Source organism: Rhinolophus ferrumequinum, chromosome 28 (assembly GCF_004115265.2).
Source record: "Rhinolophus ferrumequinum isolate MPI-CBG mRhiFer1 chromosome 28, mRhiFer1_v1.p, whole genome shotgun sequence".
Lineage (NCBI taxonomy): Eukaryota > Metazoa > Chordata > Mammalia > Chiroptera > Rhinolophidae > Rhinolophus > Rhinolophus ferrumequinum.
The window spans coordinates 8,063,433-8,083,052 of record NC_046311.1 but is presented as its reverse complement, the minus strand read 5'-3'; the positions used below and the strand labels follow the sequence as shown (position 1 = coordinate 8,083,052).

At 39.7% G+C, this 19,620-nt stretch overlaps 1 protein-coding gene across 4 annotated transcripts in view; it reads right to left on the bottom strand.

Annotated features, from left to right (window-relative positions):
- CHD2 (chromodomain helicase DNA binding protein 2) overlaps nt 1–19,620 on the bottom strand; it is a 95,065-nt gene that overhangs the window by 54,561 nt on the left and 20,884 nt on the right. For all 4 annotated transcript variants that reach the window (XM_033100388.1, XM_033100389.1, XM_033100390.1 and 1 more), the window contains 10 exons: nt 18,342–18,428; nt 16,529–16,590; nt 11,722–11,829; nt 9,573–9,713; nt 8,135–8,268; nt 7,027–7,252; nt 6,180–6,280; nt 5,117–5,161; nt 4,768–4,946; nt 2,932–3,056 (listed from right to left, as the gene is read on the bottom strand). In XM_033100388.1, coding sequence (XP_032956279.1) covers nt 2,932–3,056; nt 4,768–4,946; nt 5,117–5,161; nt 6,180–6,280; nt 7,027–7,252; nt 8,135–8,268; nt 9,573–9,713; nt 11,722–11,829; nt 16,529–16,590; nt 18,342–18,428 — 1,208 coding nt within the window. The remainder of the gene's footprint in view (nt 1–2,931; nt 3,057–4,767; nt 4,947–5,116; nt 5,162–6,179; nt 6,281–7,026; nt 7,253–8,134; nt 8,269–9,572; nt 9,714–11,721; nt 11,830–16,528; nt 16,591–18,341; nt 18,429–19,620) is intronic.

Here is a 19,620-nt window from a genome sequence, read left to right as displayed (position 1 = left end):
TGAGCCTCAACTGTATTTCCTTGCATCTGCAATTAAGTCTCCTACATAAGAAGGAAGTAGAAGCTACACACAGCAGAAAAACAAGTGATCTAAGCATAATCAAGATTTGGATTACTGCAAGAGCCTGATCCAACTGTTTTGACCTTGCATTTTGGTCTGGTACCGCTCTCCCTCTGAACAGAGAAGGCGGGTTTTGTTACACTGGTGTACACAAGCACATGACCGTGGATTGCATCAATACTGAAAAAGCAGAGGCAGACTGGCTAGTCCCACTGCTGGTGACCGGCCCCTAGAGCCTGACAGTCCCGTGCCTTTGCTCCAACTACCCGCCCACTCCACTGCATGCCACTGGGGTGTTCAAGGCTATGTACACGGCTCTCTAGACCTGCATGCTGCTGCTGGAATCGACTCCAAGCTGCAGCAGGGGTAGGCTGCAGGCTTCTGAATCCTGTCCTAGACCACTGAATCAGAGTAGCTGAGAAAGGGCTCAGGAAAGTGCATTTTTAACAAGCACTTCTGGATATTCTGATGCAGGTGTATTCCTCCTTGGACCACATTTCGAGAAACAATGCTCCAGCAGATGGACTGGACTTTAGCAGGATACTAACAGGGAAAGATCTTGTGCAGACACACAAAAAACCATTTTTTAAGAAATGGTGGCCATAGTTGGAAAGTATTTTCAGGAAATAGAAAATAGCCCGTGTGGCAGAAAAGAATCCATGTTGCAAACATTAAAAGGTTCTTGAAAATCAGGCCACTGGAGGTTTACACATTAAACACATGCTTATTAATCAGTGAACCAGATAGAACAGGCAGTAATATACTCGTACAAGTTAAAAACAGCTTAACTGATTAGAAAAACAAGACATTTAATTCGCCAAGAAGAAATTAATTTTTTAAAATACATTCTGTGTTCCACAGAATGGCTAGTTTTAGAGAAAAGGTGCAGAAGAGAACAAAGCAGAACATACTCAGGGAAGAGAGAAAAAGGAGGCTGTACCCCCTATAAATCTCAGGCACACCTAATTTTATATACTGTTCAGATACAGCGTGTTCCTCTGAGTAATTTCTCCCATGTCTCGCTCACCTTTCTTCATCAATGGGGAGGAAACAGGGTGAATCTTCTCCAACATTTCCTCTCCCAAACAAACTGCCACTGTCCACATATATATATACACATTAAAGTAGATTTGAGTGAATTTGCTTCTCTTTCTGAAACTAGATCTAAACAGCACATTACTTAAATGTCAACGTCCTGTGACCAGGCCCTAAGAGCTGCGTGGGTCCTCAGCTGATTCTGAATTGGTCAGTTTAAAGTCAAACAGGCCGGCCAAGGACTCTACATGACATGGTGGGACTCTGGACAAAGGACATGACATCTGTGCTCCTAAGAACCCTCACTGTAAAACTTCGTAAGGTCCCATTGAGCTTTTCAATGTCCTTTAGGAAGATTAGGGCTCGCTGTTCTCTGAAACAGAGTTTTCAAGCAATTTAGAATAGTTCTAGCAGGCCCACATTCTCGGTCATATGAAGTAGATCTCAGGCTCTCTAATTTGCACAATGGAATGTTAAATATTGCATCAGATTTACAGGACCAAGAGTAGTAGGCGGTTCAATTGGGAAATAGTCATTGTGTACATATCCCTATATAACTAGACAAAAACAGTTCACGTGCTTTTATCTTCAGGCTGTCATCTACCTCTGAAATAAGAATTTCTGCTTTACTCTAAACACTGAAGAATTAAGAGTTTGCATGTGGGGGAATTTGCAGATAGGTAAGCATTCAAGGTACTTCTCACACTGTATGCTCCGTGAGGACATGGAAATCGTGTGTCTTCATTCACTGTGACATCCTCAAGGCCTAGATGGGGCCCTAATACCCAGTAATTAAGAAGTACTTGAATTTGCAATTGAATTTGGTGAATAAAATTTCTGAGTACTGTCTCAGAGTATCTTTAAATCTCAAGCGTTATCAATGGCTCATCTCTTTTTTCTCCTAAGATAAAGGTGGCTTTGTTACAAACAGTAGGACAATTTCACTGGTTCAACTGTTTAGACCTTCCTCTAAATGGGAGAGCAATCTCAGGTGTGTGTGGGGGGCCGTGGGGGCGGAATCATACTATTCTTCAGCATCACTGTAAGAATTAAGTTAAGGCTTTCCCTGGCCTAGGGAGAAAATGAATGAGAAAAAGACATTTTCTTTTCTTCTGAGAATAACTCCTTCCACACCAAAGATTTGAACATACTATCTAGATATTTAAACTGCTGAACAACATAATCTGACACGTTCTCTGACTATGACAAATTCCCCCCAAATAACTAAATAACAAAGTATAGGTATCCGTGGGGGATCAGCAGGTCCAGGGCCCCTGTGGATACCAAAATCTAAGGATGCTCAAGCCCCTTATATGAAACTGGTAGTATGTGCGTGTAACCTACACACATCCTCCCGTGTACTTTAAATCTTCTCTAAATTACATGTAACACCTAACACAACATAAATGCTATGTAAATAGTTGTTATACTGTATTGTCTAGGGAATAATGACAAGGAAAAAAAGGCTGTATATGTTTAATACAGATGCAACCATAGTACATGCCAGCAACACCGTAACTTTTTTCCCCCAACTATTTTCGATCCACAAGTGGTTGAATCCGTGGATACAGAAACCATGGATACAGAGGACCAACTACTCTAGACTTCAGATTAAAATGGTATTATACATACATAAAAATTCTGTGAAATTTGGCATCAAGCACAGTGCCTGGGGCACAGCAAAAAAAAAAAAAAAAAAAAAAAAAAAAAAAAAAAAACGCTCTGTGAAGGGACTTCTCCCAATCACATAATTTTTTTTATTTCTGTAATACACAGTAGGAAGAATTCTTTGAATCATAAAGAGTAAAGAAAATTCCAAACGTATTTTCTACCTACTTGCACCAGGAATGAGCAAGCCAGTTGAGACCTTCTAGCTGATAATCGCGGAGTTCCAGATTCTCCCCTCCTAAATATGCCGGCTGTTTCTTTAAAGCCACAAATCGTGGTCTCTGTTTCAGGGCCTGAAAAACAAAAATTAACAAAGCCTGGGTCTGAAGAAAACTTTCTTCCTGTTCCTATGTTAAAATGCTAGCCACAATTTATATCTTTGGCACCAAAGCATAAAAATCCAAATTCCACATCTGAATCACCAACCCAAGCACCCCACAACTCCATTCATCATGGTCCACGTTCCCAAAACCGGACTGCATCCCAAAACATTCTACAGTAAACTGGCTCTTCTCCGAAGTCTGTGAACATCATTAAATGGCACTTATTTCACATCATCTCCACTCTATGGCAGTGAGTCCCCTATTTTCACCTGGGTGTTACCTAACTCTGACCAACAGTACAAAACAATGCCTCTGGGAAAATCCGTATACCCAATATGCAGAACTTCACCATAATGACATTTGTGAAGTCTGAAATGCAGCCCACCTACCTTGAAACCCCAACTGTGTGAGTGTGATTTTCTGCAGGAAAGGATGCAGTTTTCACCTCCAAAGGTGTGAAGAATAGTGGGCTAGTAAGGTCAAGTCTCTACGGTTTGCACAAAATGTGGATTTTGTGGCCCAGTCAGTTTGTGAAACAATGGATTAAAAAGATACATAAATTCCATGACTCGTGACTTTTTCAAAGTTAACAAGCTTGTGGATATTGCAAATTTACGGGAGAAATTCATTCAGGAATGCTTCCCAAATTCACTTGGCCACAGGAGTCCCCACTGATACTTCCCTGGTCCTCACACTATTCCTCCCTCATGCACTTGTGACATCTTCCCAGCTGGAGCCTCTGGCTCTAAGAACTGCTTGCTCTGGAGTCTCTTGCATACCAGCCTTAGAGGAAGCTTTCCACATAAAATACTGTTTCCATCCTGATGCTCCACTCAGCAGGGTTGGTATAGCAATACCCGCAGAAGAAAGTCAAAATATGCTTCAAGGTATTCCAGACACACACTGTGGCCCGAATGCACACACCTCCGTCTCTTCCAACCCTGAGTCTGTAAGTCCTCGTACTGCACTACAGGTATGTCTTTCTCTTGATATAGTTCATGGGAGGGCAACAACCTGGACCCTGCTGTCTGTCTGTCCAGCATCGATCCATTCTCCAAGGACCAGGCAGCTCAAGTACAACTTCATCTTTAAAACCTACCACGATGACTGGAGCTCAGTAACTTCTACCTCTATATTTCTCCGACCAGAGTCTTAATCACATTCATTGACCCTCAATTACAAACTGCTTTTCAGAGGGGTTTGGTGCCAGGAACTCAAATGTCAACTTCTCAAACACAGAGCCCACGTCTTATAGACACTTTTATTAGTGGGGACCCAAGGACACCACTTTACACGTAGAAGGAATTCCAATGAAAGAAAAGGATCTGTACAATCTGGCAAATAACAAAGCCAATATATTTGGTTTCTACCTTAGAATCCAGAGACACTCCCCTTGGCTGTCCCTTTTCTTTAAAGTATTTAAATTCTTTCAAGTATTCTCAACAATCCCCAACTAGATGTATCTAATTCTATAAATCATAAGATTAAAGAAGTCAGCAAAGCCATTATACAACTCATCCTCTCCTCTTAATTATTCTTCTTTGGTGTCAAGGTTAAGTCATCTTCTTTCTCTTCCAACATGGGAATTACCATTTCCTTTTGTAATCTCTTCCCATCTCTGTTTGACCAGCCCTTTGCATTGACACAAAAAACCAAAAACCAAAGCCAGCCATCACCATACCTTGCACTCTCTAGTCGGGATGGTTTTTGAGTTGTTCCGACTCTGGAAGCTGTCGATGCAGCTCTGGAATTTCTTTCCAATCAAGGCTTCGTCTTCCCAGCTGCACTCTGAGTAGGGCAGTCCCATCCATTTGCACAAATATTCAGGTTCATTCGAAGGTGCCGGCTTCCGACTATGTGCTATTTCAGACATAAAAATGCTCACATCAGCAACAGTCAATTAAACTATAGGGGCGACATTCGGTTTTACCTCTACCTAATGAAATACGATGTGTCAAAACTGTAAATACTCTGCAAAACACGAACTGCTCTTAAATGCTAAGCATTTATAAACACAGTCTCTTGCTTACCTGGAAAATCTGTTTGACCCAATGTAGACTTGCTTGTCTTCATAGCTAAACAAATGGAAGATAGAAAAGTTACCACTATCATCAAGTCAAGAGTGACATTTTAGGTCCTATACATAAAAATATATTCTATTTCGCATCTTAAAAAGTACAACAGGTCTGGTTCTCACAGCCCTACCCAGCTATTTCCCCATTTCTCTGTTCTCCATTACAAAACTCCCTTGTAGAGTTGTTTTTACTCACTGCCCCCCTCATTCTCTCCTGAAGCCACCCCACTCAGGCCTGCTTCCCCAACACTGCATGGGTACATTGCACCAGCAGCATCACACCTACTGCCAGCTTTCAAGGGTCAAGTCTCAAGTCAAGCCCTCCCCGTATTTGACCAGCAGCACTTCCTCCTTCCTGAGCCATGTGAATCAATCGCCTGCCTTCTCTCTCTCTCTCCCTCTCGCTCTCTCTCACTCTTTCTCTCTCTCTCTCTCTCTCTCTCTCTCTCTCTTTCTCCTCTCCTCCTATCTCACGGACTCTCCTCTCTCAGTCTCCTTTGCCGGTTTCTTTCTGACTTCCAGAAGCTGGAATGCTCTCAGACTTCCTGTTCTTACCATGTATACTATTTCTGATGATTTATTAAATCTACATACTGATAAATTCCCAAATGTAAATCTCCAGCCCAGACTAAAAGTTCTGGATTCCAGCCTCACATGTGCTACATGCTTCTCAACAGTCTCCGTTTACATGACTACAAAGTGTATCAAACTGAGCTCGTCTTCCACTCTGAAAATCAACTCTTCCCTCCATCTTTCCACTTTTGTAAATGGTACCTCTATTCTCCTATTTGCTCAGCTCAAAAATCTTGGCATCATCCTCAACACCTCTTTTTCTCATTTCCCCATATCCAAATTTTACCAAATCTTGTTAGCTTTTCCTTCAAAGTAAATCTAGGCATCTATCTATTCTCAGAAAGTGAACCTGTAAGATGCACTGTTTAATTTGCGTTAACTCCCAAAAGCAAACGCCATTATTCCTGGAGCTCAAACTCTGCTAAAATGAGTTTCCATGTACTTACCTATGACTCTTTCTACTATCTGATACTGTTTGTTCAACTCTGAGGCTAGCTCTTGTTGGCAGTTGAAATATTCCACATCTTCAGGAGTAACTTTCCCTAACCTGTACAGAAGACAGACAGAAAAAGTGCATACTCATTACATTTGGGAGAGCTATACACATCTATCAAAGCAAAGTCAGAGATACGAAAGGAATCTTATCTTTACTGCTACCTGTCCTTTTCGTAATCCTTTATTAGTAATTAGACCAGAGATTTTACAAGAAACAAACACTTTTAGAAAACACTAAAACCTCACTCATATGAAACACCAATGCTCTCCTCTCTGATGTGGCTTATTTATAAAGAAACCTAACTATTTTGTGTGATAAATTCATGTTTCTAAACAGACCAGGACAATAAAACTGTCTTCCAGACTTACAAGAGAACATGCCTTTATATATATATACACATACATATATATACGTATACCTACATACATGCTTTAGGAGTGATTAAACGTGGCGTTTTTTGAGAACTAGTTATTCTTAGCATCATAGCTCTATAAAAGGACAACAGCACCTTGAAGTTAAATATTACTATACCCCTGGAAATTTTCAATTTCAATGCTTTACAACCTACCCCTATCGTAGGGCTATATATTTTTATTTGTGACTCAAAGGAAAAATGTGATTTAGTGAAGTAGCATATTTTGCACAGTCATAAAACAGGAAGTAGAACCCCTCTGTCCCTATTCTCACACAAAATAACCTGATTACATTACGCTGACCGACAGGTATGTGCGCAGGGTTGAACCTTCCCTTCCCTCAGGCTGCAAATATATTTTTTCAATCCACAATGGAAAATGTACCATTGCTTGATCTCATCCTCTTTCTTCTTGAAGTTCTCGAGTTTTTTTAGGCCCTTCACTTTCTGTTGCTGCAAGGATTCTTCACTCTCCCACGTGCTATGGATGTAAGACCAACCCTTCCACTTGATGAGGTACTGGACTTCACCTTCATCCTTTTCAGGGTCAAAGTCACCACTGGGGTCTCCATTTGCTTCAATCGCGTATACAGTAGTAGAAGCTCCAGTGACTGCAAAAACGATTCAGTCTTTAATGGACTTTAAAAAGTACATGAAACCAGATATTGAAAAGTTTCTCAAGTATGCAATTGTCTAAAGAGTCTCTTTTTGGCTAAAACATCAAAATCCTTTGACTTGAAAAAGCAGAAATTCACAATACAGGATAAATCAGATCAGTAATTTCAAATATTTTCAAAACGCAAACACTATTTTTACACTGTAAAATGTGTTCCAAAATTTGCTGGTGAAATCAAGAGATATCATTGTGTCCAAATACAATAAAAATAGAACTGCAATGTCCTTTTGATCCCTAACAAAACCGTCTCTACAAGCATAAAGAATAAAGTAAGAAGATAAAAATCTCCCCACCAGTGACCTATCCACCCAAGAGTTCTGTTAACTCTCTTAACCTCAACTGAGGCTGGATGAAAAAAAAAAAAAAGGAATTAGGTATTATTTTGATATCTCCTATATGGAAAGATTACTTTATAAAGAACCTGAGTTATGAGGTATCTCAATGTCAATATAAAAAAAGGAAATCTTCACTGTTATCCAAATATGAATTGAACCAGTTTCATTTTTCTCACAAGGAGATTCAGGAACAACTAAAGGTATATTTGCTTAATGTAATGATCAAGAATCTCTGCCCATCACTGCTTTTTTAAAAAGATACGTCCACAGTGTTACCAACTTCAGTTTAAAATCTCAAAGACATCCTCAACACATCCCTATATTCTCAGTCTCAGCTCTGAAACGTGAAGACGGGGTCAGAAAAGCTTCCACATTTCACAGCAAATATGGGCACAGACTGCAATTCATCATTTCCAAGTTGAAATACATAAAATTTGGGCCTTCCCGTGCAGGTAGAAAGTTGGCTTCCCAGAGACCCGTACCTCCTTTCTTGCCCAGCCTGGAATCTAAGACCTTCTCAATAGTCTCACTGTTATCCTGCTGTTCGTCAACACCTTCCCCAGTCATTTCGATGAGGTCGTCTGAATCCGTCTCAAAGTCTTCGTCTTCTTTGTAACTGCAGGAGAAACAGCGCGAAATAAACAAGAAACGGCATTTCCAGAATGTAACACTGCAATACACACCATCATCAGAATAAGGAACCACACCTTCCGGGCTCCAACATGCTGTTTTACAGATCAGTCATGTATAAAGTGGGCTCAAAGTTCATTTTTTGCTACTTAATGTATTGATACATGTTCACAGGAAACTGTAGGAAAGCTAACTCATATTTGAAGCTATATTTATAATGATTTGTGCAAGCGAGATACAGAAAGCTACCAGAACATTCCTGTGTTTCCATTTTTTAGTGACATCATTACTATGCAAATGAGGAAACAACTACATATGGTAGGGAAAAAATGCGTAACAAATAGAAAAAAGTGCTACTATAAGGCATAACCAAAGCAATCATTTCTAAGATTTACATGTTTCAACCCTGTATTTTGTCTCCCAATATAACAAGAACATGAAACTTAAGTAGTTTCAAACTGTTGAGAACGTCAACAAACATTCTTCCTGGTAATAAAATATTCACATGTCACCTTCCACCATAAAGTGACAACAAATGGTTTGGGAGTCACAACAAGAGAAACACACACTCCTGGATGCAGTACAGTTGTAGGAGGCAAGAGTGCTAAGCTCTACGTCAGCTTGTCAAAGCCTACTTCCAGCTTTGGAATTATTAACCGGATACACTGGGACTGTTATTACTATCTCCAGTATTCGGTTTCACCAGCTCTAAGTAAAGCAAAAGAAACCTGCACATCCTCCAAGAGAAAATTAAATGCCCTTTGATGCATATAAAGTAAAATATTAATGTTTATATGTACCTATTCCTTTATTTCATTTTCTATTAAAGCTCCTTATGTTATTAGTAAGCTTGATGAAATTATTATACCCAAATATCAGTATATAAGAATTTCCTAAGAATTTTTTGTCTGAACTTAAGAATTGGTCTGATTCAAAGAGCAATTAAGAAGCGAGACAACAACCCAAACATCTTTCCTCAAAAAGGATGTTAATGAAGAAAACATCACGAATGCTACACCTCGACAGGAGGGACACGACCTAAACTTGAAGCAGTTCTCTTAACAGGAATGAAGGCTTGAAATGAACTATTGCTACGCTTTCCATAGTCCCATTGGCTGCCAATGTTCTCTTTGCAAGAACATGGATCAGATTTTGAAATGCCACCTCCGGATACATGTCATTATTTTTGCCTATCAGATGCATGACCCTAAACTATGAACCAACTACACGATCACCCTCACACTAATGAAAATCTTCCAGTAGGTTAGAAAAAAAAACGTCATACCCTACCTAACGTTTTTGGCAGCTCTGCGACGAGTCTGCCTTTTGGGAGCTTCATCGTCATCATCATCATCATCGGAAGACTCTTGCTTTTTTTTCTTTCCACGCTGAGTTTTAGGCTGTTTTTTAACACGAGGTTTGGGCACTGTTCTAAAATGAGAAGACAAAAAAAATGGCAGTTTTTACTCTATCATTCGGTGTCTACTTCAAATCTATGTAATTGTATTTCCCAGAGCAGGGATACGTCCACACATAGAATTAACCGGGGTGGAGGGGGCTGTTAGAAATGTATATTCCTGGGTCCCATTCCCCGAGATTCTAATTCACTAGAAATCTGCATTTTCATCATGAAAGTGATTCTAACGCTGATAATCCTCAGTCATTTATAGGAGACATAGGGGGTTCTGGGGCAACGGCTCTCAACTGTTCAAAAATACGCATGCAGCAATGCTGCTGCTGGCATCTCCTGGGCGGCAAGTTGGAAATATCTATCCAACTTACAAATATAACAGCTTTACTTCTGGGAATTGATCTTACAGATATGTACCAGTACAGGCATAATTAAGATATTCCCTGTATTATTTGCAATAACAAAAGATCAGGAAAAAACTGTACGTTCATCAATTGGGAACTAGTTCAGTAAACAGAATACTACAGAACTATTTAAAAAAAGGAGTTTTCCGCATACTGGTATAGAAAGATTTCCAAGATAATGAAAGAAAAATGCATAACAAGATGGATGGAATGTTACCACCTGTATTAAGGGAGAAAGGACAAGAAATAACTACACATACATTTTTCTTATATGTGCATAGACTATACCTGAGACAGTGCCCTGCTACAGACCCATCGGACACACTGAGTACAGGTCCTTTCTGGTGACTGCCACGCACAAGCAGGATAGAGCACCACAAACTAGCTCTCACAGGGAAATCACCAAACACTCCATCGGTGGTTAACAAGGTGAAAGGAGAAAATAGGAGACGAAAACTCACAACCATATCTATCTGTTTCTCTCGTACCTATCATAACTAACACTGCACAGATAGAGGATCAAGGATTCAACAAATTACAGGTCAAATCTAGAAGACAGAACTGGAGTGGCCTTCCGGTCCTGAGAGCTTGAACTCAGATGAAAGGAGACAAAACTCAGTTGATGAATTTCTGTCCTGGGGGATAGGATGGAGGACAGTTATAATGCCCTAGGCCAGGGGGAGGCAAGTGTTTGCTGTAAATGGCCAGAGGGTAACAATTTTCGGCTTTCACAGACAAGCGGCAAAATTGAAACTATTACATAGTTTTACTTTCGTAACAAAAGAAAATAAGTTTTCCTTTTTTATTGACAAAATTCAAAAGAAAATAATAATTCGGCTATTTTTTTTTTATATACCTATCTACAAATGAGAACAACAGCGTTCTTTTTGAAGGGATGACAGGTATTTCACTTAATTGGGATTCATACTTAGTGTTCCCTACCATGAAACTATAAACGTTCACCTACAAAAGCTACAGTTGGCTGGCAGGCCATAGAAAACAGGGTGGTGAGTGGCATCTGGCCCACAGGCACCAGCGTGCCAAGCCCATCTGAAGCAACACTGCAAGGAGGTCAACTCTCCTGAAGTCTCTTCCTTAGGCCTTTCTGCCCCGTCAACAGTTCCATGTGTTGCCATCTCTCTCTGATCAAAAATAACCAAAGGTTCCTGCCACCTCGGCCTGCTTCCTTCTCTGCAAATTGTCTGCTTACTGTTATATAGAGGAGCTGAACAAGGTAATCAACAGTGAAGCAGGTTTTCGACCAGACAGCAGTGTTTCAAAACAGTAGTTCCCCCAAAAAAGAACTTATACACAAGTCAAATACACAGGAAGCTTATTTTAAAAGCAGAAGATACATTCTTCCCCGTAAGTAATGGGCCATGGAGTAAGAAACAGGAAGAGGCCCTCCGAGCCACGTGCCAAGCAAACACTCACATTCAATAGATGCTAGTCATCCGATCGCTAGCTAGCGATGTGGGCTGGCAAGAAGTGAACCAGACACTCAAAACCCAGAATCACAACACACTGCATCCCACCAGGTAAGGCTCGCATTCGAGCACTGCATCATTTCAATCGAACACAAGTTAAGCTGGACCAGAAGCAGATGTTGAAGCGAACACTGCACCTTCTGGGGACAGGTCTTCTGGCTTTCACTTTTTTCTGCTCTGGCTCACTCTCTGCACTGGTGCCTTGCTCCTGTTCATCTTCTGAGGGCTCCCGTTTCCATTTTTCTCTGTGATCCAAAGCAAAACAGAATAATTTTTTTCTAACAGAATTCCTCCCGACCGTTTAGCTTAAAGAATAGAATCTAACAACACCGATTTTGATCTAATTATCCAAAGGCAGAACATGTATATTTTAGATATTATGCTACAAGAGATTTATTCCAGCGCCACTTAAATTTTGGTTGTGTTCCCTCCTGGACTATGTAGTATCTATTCCTATTTCAGCTCTGGTAACAAAAATAAATGAAAATGGAAACTAAAGATGCATTTTTTAAACTACTTGTTCTGGAAAAAAAATCCAGTGAAATCTCATATTGTATTTGATTTTACTCTTATACTATCATTGACCAGATTGAAGCCATAATATAATATGCAATCAGTGGTTCTCAAATTTTAGCATGGATCAGAACCCCCTAGAGGGCTTATTAAAACAGATTTTGGGGTTACAGCAGTTTCTGATTCAGTTAAGTGATGTTAGGCCTAAAAATTTTAATGTAACAAATTTACAGATGACACCAATAGTGGTTAGAGACTTTTGAGAACTACTATACTTTGCTAACATCTTTAGAATACATCTGAGGAAACAGTCCCTAAAATTATTTTTCAGTGACAAACCTCCTACCTACTAAATTATCTGTGCAGCTAACGATGTAGTTTTTAACAATTACTAGATATAGTAGGTGTTCCTTTGATCCTTGAGTTTTTAGGAGGCATGAAAGAGCCACACCCTACAGGTATCCTACTACCCCAAACAGTTTCTAAAGTTTACTTGAAAACCAAACAAAGTATCACAGGGACTTAGCTCATTTCTCACCTGCAGCAAAGAAGGAAGAAACATACAATAGCTACCAGGCATGGGAAAAAAAACACATGCAAGTACCTGGGGTTTCTTTGTAAATAAAACAATTACCACTGTGCCTCTTGGTCTGTGCATAGGAAATGAGGCCATTTTAAAGACAACTGTTGCAGAATTACAAAGTAGGTCAAAGTAAGTAACAGTGGAAGCTTGTTGCCAGAAGGTGGCTAATGTGTGCATTTCTGAGAACCTTACTAAAAGGTGCAGGAGCCACCCTACACCTGAGTTAGTGTAGATGTTAGAAATAAAAAAAAAAAAATGCATGCCTCCCATGAAACGGCAGTGGAGCACTTTTACGTGCATTACCGAATATACCGGATATAATGTTTTATATCCATTTCTCTAGTAGTAGCTGACTCCTGTGGGCAGTGCCATTTTTGTTCATCTTTGTTCTAGCGCTTAGCTCAAAGGCAGGCAAACAGATACTCCTTTGTTAAGTAAAGCAATAATTAAAGAATGAGTCCTATCAGTTTATCAGTCAGACAGGTAGGGTACTTTTGGAAGCAGAGGCCTATTAGCATTGCCTAGTATTCTTCGTCTCTCTTGAAAACAAGGAACTCCTTAAAACAAAGAATCCTGGGCATCTGTCTTACTCTCCTTCCCCAAAACCTGGTACAATGCAGGTTTACCCAAGAAGCCAAGGAATATAAAGTGATAGCCAGCAAGGAAGAAAAGAAGATGTCTCCAGCAATCGGGAGATTGGCACATGAGGCTTCAGTGTCCCTTGGACCAAGTCCAGAACAGCTGACCCTTCAGAAGGGGCTCACAGAGTCAAGCCAGAGAGAAGTGGTTTCACAGGAACAAGCTTGAAAGAACACGTACAATTAAGACCTAAGGGAGAGCAGATCAGATGAGAAACATCCTAAGTATTGCCTGTCATTTACATAAACACCAGGAACTGAGAATCTAAATGAGGGCCGCTGGAAGGTCCAGTTCTATACTTCAGGAGACAAAAGCGGCAGTGAACATTGAGAAAATGGGTGTTGAGGCTCGAGTTTTCCAGTTAAATTACAGACTTATGGATAACCAGGAGGGCTCTGACTCTTCCAATATGAGAATGTAAAAAAAAACTTAACAAATCAACCGATCCACAGGCCTCCGCCTTGAATAGGAAACTAAAGCCCTGTGAGAACAAGCTGTTTGGCTACATGTCAAACCCCAGCCCGGCTCCTCTCAACCACAACCCCCTGAAAACCAAAGAACCAGGAAAAACCACAGCCAGGCTTACACATTCTGCGAGGATCTGCACAATCGGAGGCTCAGAAGGCCTCAGTGGTTTTGTGTGTATATGTATTTGAAATTAGCTGGATTATTTTAAATTTTGCTTGAATTTTCAAAAACAGGATTTTTAAAAGTCCGTTAGCAATATTAAGTCAGTTTGTAGAAGAGATGAGGTGAAAAGAGCGTCAGATACCAAAAGATTACTTCCCAACCCTGCATACATGTATTGTGCGGGGCCATTATGCGGTCTAACGTCTAAGTTTTTAAAATGCTACTTCACACTAATACTCAGGGGAGTTAGTCCCTTGTAAGATTGTATTCTTCAAACATGTCAATGTCATAAAAGCAAAGAAAGCCTGTGAAAGGCTCTAAAGAAACCTGACCACTAATACAATATTGAAACTTAGACTGGATCTTATAATGGAAGTAGCAAAATGTTATAAAAGACTAGGTCTTTTACATATTATATATTACTGGGTCAATTGATAAAAATGGGAATATGAATTAGAAATATTTCAGCAATGCTAAATCTATGTTAAAACTGTATCGTGTTTATGAAGAGAATATCCTTAATTCTTGGGAAATACACACTTAAGTATTTAAGGGTAAAAGGCTATGATGTATGAATGTTGTCTTAAATGATTCAGAAAAAAATGTTACATGTGCGCATATATGAAGAGAAGACCCACAACAATAACACAAATGGGGCAAAAATGGTAACTAATGGTAAGTTACACAGGCACTCTTTGTGCTATTATTATTCTCAGAACTTTTCTAAAATTTGAAATTCATTCCAAAAAAAAAAGTTTAAAAAAATAGCTCCTCTTAAAAAACTTCACAATCTGTGGTACAGTCTGCAGGGTTTCAGAAAAGCACTTCCCTATGCTACTATTTCCAAATTTCCCCTCCCTCTGACTGAGTCTGAATTCTGAAATTCGTGGGCACACACGCGATGAGGTCGGTTACACGGGCTCAGATCACAGGCCCCTTTAGCACCGTGCCTTGCAACCTGAGTCGCAGCAGCTGTAGGACCTCCTCCGAGTGACCTTACTAATTCACTGGTACAGGAGAAGAACTTGCCACAAGCCCAGTACCCACCAGCTGCCCACAGGACGGCAGGAAGTGAGGAAAGCCTGGTGGCCAAACAAACAAGGGTGCTGGGAACCACCTCAGCTGTGGCAAGATAGCGCCCCAGGGCAGGGAAGCAGCGTTCCAGAAGACATACACCCCTCTGCAAGGAATTAAAAGGTTCTACTCTAGGGAAAGAAAGGTCCGTGAAGACCCCTGAAAGTTGCCAACTCTGGGGAACTCTTAGGATTGACATGAGAGGGAAAATTCCGTACCGAAGCCAGTCAAATGAGGAAGACTGATGAGTTAACATGGCTGAAAATACACAGGTGGGCTCCTGCACACCAGGAAAAGGCCATTAAAATGGGAAGTTGGAGGTTTTAAAGCACAACACTGTCTGGTTCCCAGTCAAGAGACCAGCAGAAGGTAGCCACATGGAGGGAAGAACACATCCGTGGGCTTCCCAAAGGCCATTTACACTGGTCAACTGAGAATATAATCTCCCTATCGGGCCATGGGACTGGGGTAGAATAAAAACCTTCTACGGTACCAAGAAGTGCAGGCTTGCCTGAAGTTACTATTTTTCCAACTCCAACTAAACATTTAGAACACAAATGCAAATTATAGGTGCTCTGAGGAGAATAACATTAAACGTTTGACTTAGTATGCTTTCCAATAACTCTGTTAGGCCAACAGAATAAGCATGAACCTATTCTGAAGATGAGGACATGGATTTTCAAAACTCAAATTATTTTGCCTTAGGCCAAATACTTATATAAGATTACTAATATTTTAGAACAGAGAATACACAACGGGGGCTCTTGCTAGGGTCCATGGACAACTGTTGACCATGAGCACTACCTGAATTTGTTTGCAAAGTTTTGAATATCTACATATATCAGAGGAGATGGGCTGTAGAATCCAGGCTGTCAAAGGGATCACACTACTTCCAAACAATTTAAGTATTTTTCAAAAAAAAAAAAGTCAAAAATATTTTTTCACCATAAACAGAATTTTTCAAATAAATTTTAAAATAACATATAAAGGAATTTCACAATTACCCAAAGAATTAAAAGTTTCTGTCTTAGGAACTAGAGTATTAAAATGAATGGAAATGACAATGTGAAATTTCATACTAAAACGGGTGCCCAACCAACATAATCTTGCCAACACAAAGGACAAATGGAAATGAAGGACGGCAAATCTAAATATGTTCCTTGCCTAATTAGAACAGAATACCAAATTCGTATGTATTTGGTATCTGTGCAGGTTTTTAGGACAAAAATGACTGGGCTCACGGGGGTAATCAGATGGACTAAGTGGGGGGATTGCCCCCAACAAGGAGCCCAGGCCCGTGTAGAATACTTACATGTGGAAAAGCGAGAATCTTGGGCTTCGTATGCTGCTGCTACAGCAGGTCAAGCTGGACAGTGACCCAAGATAACAAGAGACAGAAGCAGACTCTGGGACCTGGGGCAGACTGAAGACGCAGGAAGGTGGTCCCAGAGATGCTGACATGCTCCACGTACGAGGGGAAGGAATGTCCCCCATGAAAGACTTACTGTTTTTTCAGCTGCCTCTGGCCTCTTCTCTTTGGGCTCCCACTCTCAGACCCGCTACTTGCCTTCAGTGTGTGAGGGGGAGAAATGATCACAGACTTTAATTCACAGTTCTTAGGGACACCACCACCCCCTGGTTCAACAATCCACTCCACATAACATTATTCAGTAAGAGCTTTTAGACAGAAAGGGACTGAAGCACTTGTTTGGTGGTGCTCATGCTTCCTTTGCTTTGGAAATTAATTTCTGTCTGTTATCACCGAGTGCTCTCAAGGCCAGGGAGTATTTCTCTCAGCTTGACTTTTCTGGGATGATGGAAATGGTCCATATCCAAAATATCTAATATCACAGCTGGCAGCCACATGTGACTACTGAGCCCCTGATATGTGGCTAGTATGACTAAAGAATGGGATTTTTCATTTTACTCCATTTTAATTTTAAAAGCCGCATGTCTAGTGGTGACCATACTAGATACTGGAGATCTAGAATATCATGAAAATGCCACACAACATTTCATGTGCCATTAAAGGCAGTGACTACTGATCTATTTCATTTTAGACTCATTCAAGAGCATGTTCAATCATAAGCCGAAAGTGCTCACTAACAGTTTAGAGGCCAAGGAAAGACATCTGAACAGCTCTTTCTCCTCCGAATTCAGCAAAGTGGCAAACTCCTCTGATTGTTGTTAGTCTTGCGCCCTACAGAGAATGTGTTGATTTATATACAAAAGAGAAAAGGATTTACAAAGCTGTGTGATTGGTTGTAACAAGCATGGCTCAGTAGGCTACTCCTAAATGCTATGGAAAAAGAAAGCTAAGGCAAACGAGCTCAGAGGTCCCTCCAGATAAAACACCATAAATGCAATGCAGATGTTACAGCCAATTAGATTATTTAAAGTACATTTGCTAAAACCCACCCTCACCTAACTAACCTTGGGCTATTAACATTTAGCTTTCATCGGAAGGATGTTATATAGTTAAGAATAGCGAAGTCCTCCTAAGATGAACAAGGGGGACATTTCATTGAGAGACAAAAGAACATCTCTTCAGAACGTAGTCTATAAACATAATACAGAGGTAAGAATCCACAAAAATATCACACAAACTGAGAAAGGTGAGAAAAGTCTGATTCTATAGAAACCAAAGAACCCAATACATATAGTAATTGTAAAATCATCATTCTATTCAATCTCTCACAATTAGAACAGACAGTAAATGTGTGAAACATTTTGTACTGCACACTGAAAATGAGCTCAGAAACCAAATTTAAAGAAATTAGATAAAAGACATTAAATACTATGTCAAGCCAACTCTCCTTCCTTTCTCCTAAATAAATCTGAAACTACTTCCATTGTTATATTTCTTCCAGGCTAAAAGTTACTTATTTGACACAATCAAAGAGATTTAGAAATTAGGTATTTAAAAAAATAATTTCTTGCTACAATCAATTTCACTATGAAAAAAGTAAAAAACAGAAAAAGTGACAACAGGGTGTAAATGTCTATTTCATTGTTTTGTACACCTAAAACTAAACAAACAAAAAAATTACAACAAAAATGGTAAGCCAGTCTGTATAGTATTCTCACATACTCTACTAACACATTCACTGTGATATGATCTTTCTGGTAGTTTCTTTTTTATTAAAGCCACAAGTGGCTTTTTCATGCAGTACTGTGTTGCCGAAGTTCACATCAGAGTCACTTAACTCCCATGCCTGAAGTTCAGTCTTCTTAATGGTAAGACATACTACAGTCAGAAAGGATGAGGTAAGATAAGGAGTTTAAATGTATCCCCTTAAAACATTCTTTTTTTCTTACCTCCTCCTTAATATTAAATCGTGATGGTTCTTGTCTGCTTCGGTTTGACCGCCTAACCCCATAAACATCAGGATATTCTTCCCACATCTGTAAAATTAACAGATCATGCATGAATCTTTTTTTCTTGACCCCCATTTACTATTTTCATTACTGGAACATGTATTTTAATTTAAAAGAATTCAAGTAAATATCAAAAGGGTTGTTCTGTTTTATTTATGAGACGATAATAAAATACCATCTTTAAAAAGAATAAGGCATATTATCTAGAACACATTCAAGTTTAACAACCCCTATTCATTACTAATGGCTATTAAAACTATATGGCACACCGCTTATCCATCATTGAAATGTAAACTTACAGTTGAAAAATATGGCAAAGCAAGAGAACAATTGCTCCCACTAAAGACAAAGTATTTACTGATGAATTTTAAGTTCCTAATGCTTTTCAGTTTCAGCACCGACTGCATACGGATCCACCGGAAAAACTCAAAACATAAGCAGGGCATCACCAAGTCTAATTAAGAAAGAATCAGAGTATTTGTCTATTCCTTTAAATTCCTCAGGACATGTCTAACATGCCAAGTAGTGCAAATTAGGTATTTCTAACATTTAGCTAGAAGTTCTCAGAATGAGCACGACTGCCATCCTTTCTCTAGCACATTTGATTTTATTTCCTACCAGTAACTTTTTGCTTGTAAGGACTATTTTAAGTAACAGTCCTCAGCAATGAGCAAAAAAATAAAGCTTAGAGGGATTACTTAAAAAGAAAATTTTTTTCACAATATATTAACTCTATCTTATAAAAAGTCTCAAACCAATAAACCCAAAGAAAAAGTGTAAAAGGCACCCTCCTTCCTCAGCCTCTAATGATTAGAATCTAACCCCCATCGCACTCTCTTCCCAGATTCTGCTAAGTATATTGTATGTTCTTTTAAAAAATCAATCACATATAGGCAAAATTAATGTGAACGATTTGTAGCACACTGAGATGAAAATGTTTAATAGGAATCAAACACATAGAAGAGATACCTGACAGCCAAGATTAGAAAGGTGGGTCTGTCATCAGAACACAGATGACAGCTAATGTGTCAGGAAAATATTTGGAAAGAGGGGGAGTCACTGGCTGAGACTCATGAAATGTGTGGAAAGTAGACCTCAAAAAAGACAAAACTGGTGAAAGACGACCCAGAAAAAAACAAAGCCCAGGGAAGACATTGCCAACAGTGCCTTTAACAAAAGGTAAGCTACAGAACAAAAAGACCTCCAAAGAAAACAAGTG